This window comes from the organism of the source record quoted next, unplaced genomic scaffold, assembly GCF_019419815.1.
Source record: "Pyrus x bretschneideri cultivar Hongxiangsu unplaced genomic scaffold, Pyrus_bretschneideri_v1 Contig131, whole genome shotgun sequence".
In the NCBI taxonomy this organism is placed as follows: Eukaryota; Viridiplantae; Streptophyta; class Magnoliopsida; order Rosales; family Rosaceae; genus Pyrus; species Pyrus x bretschneideri.
This window is the reverse complement of record NW_025999426.1, coordinates 1-11,033: the sequence shown is the minus strand read 5'-3', so window position 1 is coordinate 11,033 and position 11,033 is coordinate 1. Positions and strand designations below refer to the sequence as shown.

The 11,033-nt window shown below is 38.5% G+C and overlaps 1 protein-coding gene across 1 annotated transcript; it reads left to right on the top strand.

The window, feature by feature from the left end:
* The first annotated feature begins 618 nt into the window (after positions 1 to 618).
* Positions 619 to 8,135, top strand: LOC125475074 (testis-expressed protein 2-like). Its single transcript, XM_048579381.1, has 8 exons — positions 619 to 936; positions 1,650 to 1,819; positions 2,645 to 2,877; positions 3,196 to 3,886; positions 4,360 to 4,726; positions 5,574 to 5,668; positions 6,785 to 6,979; positions 7,350 to 8,135. Exons 1-8 carry the CDS (start codon positions 861 to 863, stop codon positions 7,971 to 7,973), a joined length of 2,451 nt encoding a protein of 816 aa, XP_048435338.1. The 5' UTR covers positions 619 to 860; the 3' UTR covers positions 7,974 to 8,135.
* Positions 8,136 to 11,033: the final 2,898 nt, after the last annotated feature.

Genomic DNA, 11,033 nt, shown 5'->3' with positions numbered 1-11,033 from the left:
AACTTGCTGACAACTTTGCAAATTAATTGGGAAAGATACTAACGTGAAGCCACAGCCCCCATATAAATTCATGGGCTTTGTAAATTTGGACCCATGAATTAGAAATTAAGCCGACTAAGACCTAGTTTGGTACTGAGGTGATTCTGAAAAAAGCTGCTATCAAAAAAAGCTGGGAGCTGTTTTTGTGTTTGGTAAACACTCAGCTTCAGCTTTTTTTCACAGTTTTGGATGAAAAAAAACCAAAAACAAGAAGCTGCAAAACCTAGCTTTGAAAAACCAGCTTTTTTTCACATCTGTTTTACATAAAAGTTTACCAAACACTCTAATACTACTTTTTTTTTTCAAAAGCACTTTTACAAAAAAGTTTACCAAACACTCTGCTGCTTTATTTCACAGCTGCTTATTCTCACAGCACAGCAGAAGCAGCTTTTTTTCAAAGCACAGCAATACCAAACCAGCCCTAAAAGTCAGGTGAACAACTCTTTTGACGATTTACCCCTAATTTTATTGTTTCTGTCATTCCTTTTTCTCAATTCACACAGTAAAGTGACATATTTGCCCCTGTGGCTTTATGGAATAACAATCTATTTTTTTCCATTTCTCTGTCTGAAACACAAAACACAAACACAAACACTCTCTCTCTCTCTCTCTCGCGCGCGCGCAGTGGAACTCTCTCTCTCTCCTCCCCCATACTCAATCCACAGCTTCTTCTCCAACTCTCTCTCGCCATAGATGTGCGGAACTGCAACAGTTGCAGAGATCGCGAAGCAGAGCGTAGAAAGCATGATCAAAATCGATCGCCTTGCAGAAATTGAAGCCTTATAGATAGATATGAGGCCGAATCACCGATCCACAGGGGAATGATGGCTCTCGATACCATCACGTCAGTGATAGGCCGATCCCCTACTCTCTGCGCCTCTTCCGAAACCCCTCTTGGTAAATTTTCGAACTTTACCCCCAATTGTATTTGCTCTCTCTTTCTTAATCTAAAGCTTAGGTCTCGCACTTTAACTTTGTGTTTAGGTTGGGTTTTTGCGTTGTGAATTCTGAATTCTATGTTTAATTTGGATTTTTATATGTAAAATTTTGAATTTGTAGCCTGATTTGAAGGTGAATTGGGACAAGTGATTGCTACCTAAACTCATGACCATGATTGAGTAAAAATATACCAGGAGTTTTTATTTTTTATCTTTTTATTTTTTTTTAAGAGAAAGGTCACACTATTAGCAAAACAACAATTATATAAGAACGCAGCATGCAATGGGGATGGATTTTAGAAAAAAAAAACCAATTATTTGGGTAAATTCATATGAGAAAAACGGTGAAGGAAAAAAAAAGACGTACATGCCATAAATACGTTCAAAGAACCACCAACGGAACTGACGTTACAAAACAGATTGCAAGTTATATATTTTTTAAACAAGTTTTCAGCTTCAAATTTTGTTTTTTGTGATGGCAGAGTAAGGAGAATATGATCCCCATTAGCTCCAAGCTTGCGGTAAACATCTCTTTTTGTTCAGGGTTATGAGAATTTTTACAGGAAGAATTAGAAAGGGACCTCAAAATTTAAATCTGGTATTGTAGAATTGTAGAAAAAAAAATGTGGAGTTGGTTGCTGTGGCTAAGTGTTGGGTTTGTGGTCGGAGCAGTGGCGGTTCTAGCTGCGGAAGTCGCAGTTGTACGAGTTTTCATCAGCAGGTTACAACACAAAACCAAGCAACAGCATGACAAAGAAAAATCATCTCAAGAAAGAGGATCCAAGTCAGACCCCCTATACCCTCGTCGATCCCTGGAATTTTCTTCCACCAAGGAGAAGGAGGTATTTACCACTTGTACTTGAATATTCATATCCCTGGAATTCGTTTCTTTAATTTCTACTTGTAAATTTATCCTCTGCCTTCTGCTTTTTCTCTGGAGTTTTCTTTCTTTCTCTGAAAACAACATTGAATTCCCAAATTCAATTCAACTCAGCTTTGAGAATTTGTACTTTTATGATCATGAAAATTTCTATTTCGACTCTTTAGCGTATCGCAGTTAAATTGATAACGTGGAACAATATAACTAAAAATTTAAATATGATGGAATATTTGGGTGAGTAATTGACAGGTTATGTATCTATTTGATTATGTTTTTTCTCGAGGCACATTTTAAGGATCATAAGGCTGTATGACTTTAGAAATGTATACATAAGGCTGTATTTATAATCCTAAATATAATAAAATCGTGTTAGAGAATATTTTCTACTTTATCTAGTTTTCTTTGCAAGACATTAATCTTTCTAATGAAATGTTGATCAAGCTGAAACAACTACATTAAGGATTCTATTTAGCATAAGGCATTGGAATGGAAACTATTATATGTATTGTTGAGGTTACGCATTTGCTTGTGGTTGACTGAAAAGATATACATCTTAGGTATTTTTTTTGTACAGAATTCAGTCATATCACTGCATTATACTGAATTACCTTTTGTTGGCACTATCGTACATTTATCATTGATATTGGGACCCAACCTGTGCTTCCCACATCCCTTTTGTGGGGAGCTAATCAGTCTACACTTGTTTCATTGTTCATCTAGGCTTGTGACACATATACATTACTCATGGCTGTGCATAGCATTTTTCTAAAAGCTTTCCCTCCATTAGGGTGTAATTTGGGTTTTAGAACCAGAAAAAGTTCCAAAAAACTGGCAAGAAAAAGCTCTACGAGAGCAAAAGAGAGAGAAGGAATTCTTTGAGGTATCTCCTATAAAAAGATATGCAAAAATCAAGAACAAACTACTCATTCTGACAGAATCAGATGGCTCCCAGACAGCTATACAGTTAAAGGGCTGCACTATTGAAGCTGTTTCCTCAACAAGTCTATCTTCAAGAAAATGGTAACTGGCAATTGCCACACATCCTCTGCTTCTAACCATTCTTTTTCAAATTTATTCAAGCTGGGATGATCATAATTGTCATATTACTACTTTTCCCCAATCTTTCCCATACAAGTGCTATGACAAATTTTTTACGACGAGGTGACAAATTTTTTTTGAAGACGTGTATAGTTCCATGATTTCTTTTTGTAAAGATATAAAGTACCATAATATCTCTTATTACTGTGAAAAATAAAACAGAATTGTCTTAGTTCTTAGCCATTTACAGTGTTTCACTATGTTTTTGACCAGTGCTGAAAGTTTCTTTCTTTTCTTAAGGGCCAAGAGGTTCCCCATTAAATTGGATAGCAAGGCCACCTTATACAAAGGAAGTAAGATATTATACCTTTATCTTAAAACTTCATGGGAGAAGGAATCATGGTGTAAAACTCTTCGTCTAGCATCGTGTGATGACAAAGAAAAACTTGACTGGTTCGCCAAGTTGCATGAAGAATTTCGCTGCTACTTGACATTGTTAAATACAGGCCATCCTTCACTCGTGAAACAGTCTGGTGGACTGTATGCTGCTGAACCCGCAGATAGGGAAAATAGGATTGATGGTTCTTCCTCAAAGGTTCGTATGTTCTTGAGAAAATTCACAAAGAAGTCTTCGAAGATTGGTCCAGAAAATAAGTTGAGCTGGACGTCATCCTTAGGCCGTGAAGAAAGAAAGATAAGTGAGAAAGTTCGTCCATGCCAGGATTTTGTTTCTTCCAGTAGTTTGGTAGATGCTAGTCCATTAGTGAAGAGAGCTCAGAGTTTCAGTGAAGGGAATTTCGCTATCCCACCATCTTCCACCTTAACTCATTCTGGTAGTCAGAGTCATATATCTGTCATCTCTGATGCAGGCTCCGATGAAAAATTTGGTTCTGATGAGGGAACACTTTGTTGGAATTTGTTAATTTCACGGCTCTTCTTTGATGCCAAAAGTAGTGTGGAGATGAAAAGAACCATAAAAGCTCAGATTCAGGTGCACCATTCACCAAGAAGATTTCATCATTTCTGTTAGTATACATGCATGCATCTTCTCATATTTGCATTAAGGCGGAAGCACATCATGCAAATATGTGTGCACACAAACACACACACAGTCAAGATGTTTTTTTTTTTTTTTTTTTTTTTTTTTTAAATAAAATTATAACTCTGCAATTGTTGCTATTCTTGTCTTTTCGAGCAGATGTTAGACACTTGAGGATGAGCTAAATAATATTTCGCATAAAGATTTAGGTTAAACTGACTTATATTTGCAAGGCACCTGTTAAATGTAGGGTTCATTTCATGTAACTGGGCCTCCATGTATCAAATTTTCCGAATTTGATTTGAGTGTATTTGGACATCTTGAATTTGGCTATTGCTTTGTTTACTTACACATTTCTCTTCTATTATTTGTTTGCAAAGGCAGATGTAAAATATTTGTGTTTTATTTGATTTTGCCTATGACAGAGGACATTGTCCAATATGAGGACCCCAAGTTACATGGGCGAAGTGATTTGTACAGACATTAATATTGGGAATCTCCCACCTTACATCCATGGTTTGAAAGTACTCCCGATGGACATGAATGATGTATGGGCTTTGGAAGTTGACATTGGATACTATGGTGGTGCGGTGTTAGACGTTGAAACAAGACTGGAAGTCCGTGAATTAGATTTCCAGAGAGGCAGTGAGGATGCGCGTCCAGAATCAGGCTCTGTTGGAGATGTTTCAGCCGATCTTCTTGAAGAATTTGAGCATTTTGGAAAGCAGTTAAATCTTGCTGAAGGGGCAGTTGATGCGCCAGAGAATAAGGAGGAATGTGATCCAAAACCTGGTGAGATTAAACTAAAGTCAACTTTTGTGCACTCTGTGTATTCCATATATACCTTTGAAACTCTTGATTGTTGCTCACATACAAGCAGCCTCTGGGTTCATAATACATTGAGGATTGTATAGTAGTGGAAATATTATCTTGTTACCTATAATACTTATTGGTGATTGCTATAAGTACACTACATAGCTTGAAAAATAGTTCACGAGGTACTATATGATTAAAGAATCAATTGAATTTGGGTTGCCTATGATCAAGAGAGCAAACATTAAGATTTAGAGTCTGAGACTTCAAACATCAAGATTAAAATGATAGTCTAACAGCTAGGCATGGAATAGAGGTCAAACCCTAAAGGAAATTGTATATAAAACTTTAAAAATAATTAAGTAAACGTGAGGATCTGTCTGAACAGCAAAATCACGCAGTTCAAACAGCACAACGTCTGGATACAGATGTAACTTGGTCTGAGAATTTTAATATATGCATGCACAGGTGATCTATGACGATTCAAGTTGAGGACCACATTGTTGGAGCCCACCCAGCAATGTGGTCCCATAATTTCAACCTTGTAATTTTTAAGGTTTATTTTGAATATCATTCTTGCAAAGGATCTGCTACCTATAGGCTTGTAGTAGAGAAGAGGGAAACTTTCAAGTATATTCACAGTTAATAAGGCAAAGAAAAGAAACTTTAAGCATGGAATTATTTTTAATTTGGAAGCTAAACATTACACATTTTCTAGTTAAATAAGGTAAATAATATTGTATTATTTCACTTTACACTACAATGAAAACTACAAGTTTCGTTTCCTAGTATTGTCTCTTTTATTGCCTGAAACGTTCTGTTGCAGATGGATCAAAGAGTTCTAAGAGCAGTATGTCTGCATCAAATTATGGATCCAGGTGGAAGTCACTTCTAAATTCTATAGCCAAACAAGTTTCACAGGTTTGTAGATGGATCTCTGACCTATATGTTTTTCTGATTCCCTGGACTTTCTTGTTACTTATGGTTTAATTCTCTGCGGACCATGACTATTGCTGATCTTCTGTCCATGATAGTTGTCCCCTTCATTAGATGGATATTTGGCTGTAGATGTAATGCGTGTTTGTGTGAGTTGGCTCTTTTCTCCGTTTAAGTTAAATTATTTTATAGCATAATCATATATGACATGCTAATGTAGATAGGGACCGTTAGACCATCAAGTGAACAATAATCTTCTATACTATTAAGAGAACCCTCCTTGTCAACTTTTTGCCTCTTTTTTTCCTATTTTGCCCTCACTTTTGATACACAATATTGACATAAGGAGGGAAAAATAGTAATTTTGTATCCTTTGAACTTTTTGCCCCTTTTTCCCTATTTTACCCTCACTTTTGATACACAATATTTACATAAGATAAAAAATATGCACTTATTAAGAGAAATTGTTCCACCGTCATTTTTTCATACAGATAAGTGAAATCATGATGTTTTTTGGATAGTTTGAATGAACTGAAGCGGTTGCGCTTGAGGAGAACGTGGGAGGAGGTGGGCGGTTGAAGAGGCTTTAATTTTGTGCCTTTTGACAAAATGACAATCATATCCCTATTTTTCATATTTTACCCTCATTTTTTGAGAAAATGACAATCATATACCTATTTTTCCTATGACAAAAAAAACAATGCCCTTATTAAGAAAAACTGTCTCATCATCATTGTCTCACACTCTTTTTAAAAATTTTAAAAACTAATCACACTCCTTGATAAAAAAACAAAAAATAAAATGAAATTGTTCACACACACAGTGTGTACTCATCTTCTAGTAGGTCATGAAAAGAAGCTTGAGCTTGGTAGTTGTGAAAACTGAGTTGTATTTTCTGGAGATGGCCATCACCAAAGTGTTTTATACTCACAAAAAGAATACTGGTAATAAATTTCTCCGATTTGATGTGTTTTCTTGTCTCTCACACTTGCACGCACAGAATCAGAAGCACACTTTATTTGTATGTGCATGTACGCGTACTTAAAAAGGTTATCTATCTCAAGAGCTTCTGCATCACTAACTTATAATATCTAATTAAAGGTGCCTCTGTCTTTGGCAATAAGGATAACATCCTTACGAGGAACACTGCGGTTACAAATCAAGCCACCTCCTTCAGACAGGTTATGGTTTGCTTTCACATCCATGCCTGATATAGATTTCAATCTGGACTCGTCAGTGGGAGACCACAAGATTACTAATGGACACATAGCTTTGTTTCTGATCAGTCGGCTTAAGGTACAGAGAATTGCTTCCATATTTGGTAATTTTCCTTCTATTATTTTATTTTATTTTGTTTTGGAGCATGCTTAACTTAATACACGAGGCACGATGTTTGTTACTATGATGTGTGAACTCTCATACATGAGGCACGATGTTTGTTACTAATTACTATGATGTTCAATTTTATGATTTGATGAAACTGCTCCTACATGCTGAATGTAACTACTTGATATTGATCTTAAACTTTTGGCATTTCTAGTGCTTCCAAATGGTATGCACACAATTTTGTGCTTTGGTTTTTGCTTAAAAAACATAGTGATGTGGAATCAACAAACATTATTTGGGGAGGGGTGGGTTCTTATGAAGCTTCATTTCACTTGTACAGACTGCAATCCGGGAAACTCTAGTGCTTCCAAACTTTGAAAGTGTATGCATACCATGGATGCTAGCAGAAAAGGATGATTGGGTACCACGGAAGGTTGCTCCTTTCATATGGGTTAACCCAGAATCTGTGAATGATCCAACCACTGTATGTGAAGTACCCGTCGTCCAACCTAGTGAAGGAAAATACAAGACAGAAGCTAGCAGCGGAATCTCCGTTGATAGGACCAAGCATAAAAAACTGAAGAATACCGAGTCTATTGAACAACCAATTGGTGAATCCTCAGATGTGCTAGCCTTTTCGGTGAGTTCTAATGATCCGTCAGCTGGGAATACTGGCGGGACATGTCAAGAGTTGAGAACTCCTTTATTGGGGAATGGTGAACTAGAGGACAGTTTCAAACACAAGGTAGAGGGTATACCTGAGTCTCAATCACTGTCGAGGTCTTCAATATTGTTGGATAAACAGAATCATAGCTTTGAAGAAGATGACCCAAGGCTAAAGAGAACAGGGAGAAGAGCAAGGATGCTTGATCTGGGGAAGAAGATGGGTGAGAAATTGGAAGAGAAGAGGCGCCAAGTTGAAGAGAAGAGTAGGAACATTGTTGAGAAGATGAGAGGACCATGAGATGGCCAGCACAAGAGACGGTTGCATTACTGATAGGTCAATTATTTGTAAATTTTATTATTTGTTGCCGAAATTCCCGAGTACGGATATCTTTTCTTGCTTCGCATGTATTATACAGATAATTAGCACTAAGGTGTATCCACAAGCTTTGGAGGTTCTCAATTTTCTTTGAGAGTATTGACTTTACAAATTTGTCAGTAGGTCCAGTTGAGAATTGCAGACCACTTGATGTTAAATGTCCTCATTGCCATGGTTGTGGCAGAACAAATTGTATGCAGCTGCTGTGACACCACGCCTCCTCCACTGGTACTGATTGCCTTCCTTGTACAACTATGAGCATGACGAACTAAAACAGCAGTTATAACTACCATCTGCTGTGCATAGTTGCGGCTAAATCAAATGCATGTGGCACTTAGGTGAATTGGTTCATACTGTAAATTCTCGAGCCTTTCATAAATTGTGTAATCCATGTAGTCAACACTCGATATTTGCATGAAACAGATAAATATACCTTATGATGCAATGTAACAGTGACCATTGTTTGACCCAATTTTGATGAATATTAAACTTTCAATTTTACCTAAAAATAAAGTGGCATAAGGGTCGTAATTCAATTAGAAAACATATAGTGACCCCAAACCCAACTGTGTCCAAGGTAAATTACAACCGTGCACAAGGGCAAGATAAACAACCAAAGCGCCTTTCCGTGCCAAGGCAAGGCACATAAGGTTAAGGCATGCCATGGCGAGCATTGTGAGGCAAGGGCAAAGAGTGATAAATAAATAAATTTTTGATTTTTAAAAAATATTTCATAATTTTTGACAAATAAAAATATTATTGTGACCATGTTCGTGATGTTTATTTGGTAACAATTAATCAGCCATCCTTGCTTGAGATGTGTTAGTTGTTGTGATGACTGTGGATCAAAAAATAATCCCAAAATTATGGAGTTGACACGTGAATTATTTCTCAAGAAAGACAAGACTGCCTTTATTAAATGAGCAGAGAGCAGTCTCACGCGCAACTGAGGTGGAGCAGGTAGAGATCAACGACTGCTCAAGATGCCCCTGCCTGTAGGAAAAGCCAAAGGTATTTATGATAGAATAATTCTTTATTCTTATCATAAATACATTCTTAATTAGAGAATTTTTTTTTAAGTAAGTAATTCTAATCCTATTTATTTAGGACATTTACCTAATTATTATAAGATATTTATTTACACAAATATCTTAGAATATTCTCACCCAAATTCCACTCCAGGGCTGGCCACCTCTAAACCCTAGGATATTTACTTAAACCCTAAACCCTAGAATATTCTTCAGCCAAAACCTCCCCATTCATCGTGGACGTGTGAGACTTTTGGCCTTAATCTTAGGTGCTATTATTTTGCAGGTGCAAATTTGTCAATCAAGGAAAGGTGGAAATTTGCATCCATAAATTGGTGTTTTCATAAATTGACCCAAAAAAAAAAAAAATGGTGCTTTCATTGAGAGATCTGATCCGAAGACTCGAAGAAGACTCTCACTTTCAACTTCCTTTGTTCGTGGATCCACGACTATGATGGCAGGAAATTCAGAAACTAGAACCAATGGGACCTCTTACGTTGAAGGACATGGACCAATCAATGGAGATTGCGATGTGGCTCCGCTCCATCGCTTATCGAGGCTCACCACAACAAAGACCGTACTTTTGCCTCCACGAGGTACCGTGTCAATGCTAGCAGCGGCAACCGCCGCTGTAGTGGCCCATTGGGCAGTCTCCGCTCATCGTGAGAAAACCCTAGGGTAGGAGGTCCATAACGCAACCAGCCAGCAAGCGCAGGCTCAAGCAGCTGCTCACCCTAGCCAACAACCCTTTGGCACCTGCCACCTTCACTTGGATACAAGCTGCCCAGACTGAGGCAACCCAAGCCACACCAACTGAGGCGGCCCAATGCCTGTGCGCTAGACCTGTTTTTGCAGCCCTCCAAACGGTCCAGCATAGTCCTAGATCAGTTCACAGCCTAGATCCTGATCTTGAGGCCGACGGTTGAACCAAAGGTATTTTCACCCCCACCTTGTTGCAGATATGACCCATCATGGCTCAAGCTTTGCACATAGAGTCCATTACACTTCCACTACTCATGTAGACGTCTACCATCCCAGCTATTCCACTCAAAATGAAGAACAACACCTATCACGACAGGTTGACGAATTAACAAACACCATCGCATAGCAGACTACCTTGGTGAATCAGTTCCTGCAACGCACCAAGATGTATCATGCCCCAGACGAGGTGTCCTGGAGTAGAACAAAGGTAAGCGATGACGTTTTTTTCCAGCAACATCATGAAAAACAGCCCCTCGACTAGCCACGAACCGAGCGGTCTGGCAGTGTACACTCCCGCCTGGACCTTTGAGATAGCGTATACTCTCATCTTAGCTTGCGGAGGAGCATGCACTCTCAGTTAGGCCCCGAACGAGTATACATTTGCGGTTGCAACCACACTTCGATGATCAACATGGACAACCTTGCAGGCAAAGTGTTCATTCGTGGCTAGGCTTGCAAAGAGCATCCTCCACCTCATATCAGAGTAGGCAACATGACGGATGGAGAGAAGCAATCCCTTAATTTGGCTCAAGTTCAATAGGCTGTCTACGAGTAATTCGCTCGCCTGCCAAGAACGTACCACATGCATCGCATCTACAGCATAGATGAGCCAAGCATAGGGAAGAGCAGCCGAGACCAGCAGGTCGTGACTGAGGGCAGTCGGAAGCCATGTTGCCTCGGTAAAGGCAAATTCAGGAAGAAGTAGAGAAACTTTTGACTGAGCGGTTGTGCGGATTCCAGCACATTGAGATCACATAAAAGGCCATTCGTAGAGACATGGCACACATGGGTAGATCACCTTTCACGGACGAGATTGAGCAGACGGAACCCCTGCATAAGTTCAATATGCTTAATTCACCCTATTTAAAGGAGACAGAGACTTGTAAAGGCACTTGAAGCACTACCACATTGAGATGATCATCTGCAAAGCCAAAGACGCTTAAATATGTTGATATTCGCCACTACTTTGCAG

Coding starts and splice junctions, on each gene's coding strand:
- LOC125475074 (XM_048579381.1), top strand. CDS start 861: ATGATGGCTCTCGATACCATCACGTCAGTGATAGGCCGATCCCCTACT. Junction 3,887..4,359: donor CCATAAAAGCTCAGATTCAG/GTGCACCATTCA, acceptor TGCCTATGACAG/AGGACATTGTCCAATATGAG. Junction 5,669..6,784: donor TAGCCAAACAAGTTTCACAG/GTTTGTAGATGG, acceptor ATCTAATTAAAG/GTGCCTCTGTCTTTGGCAAT.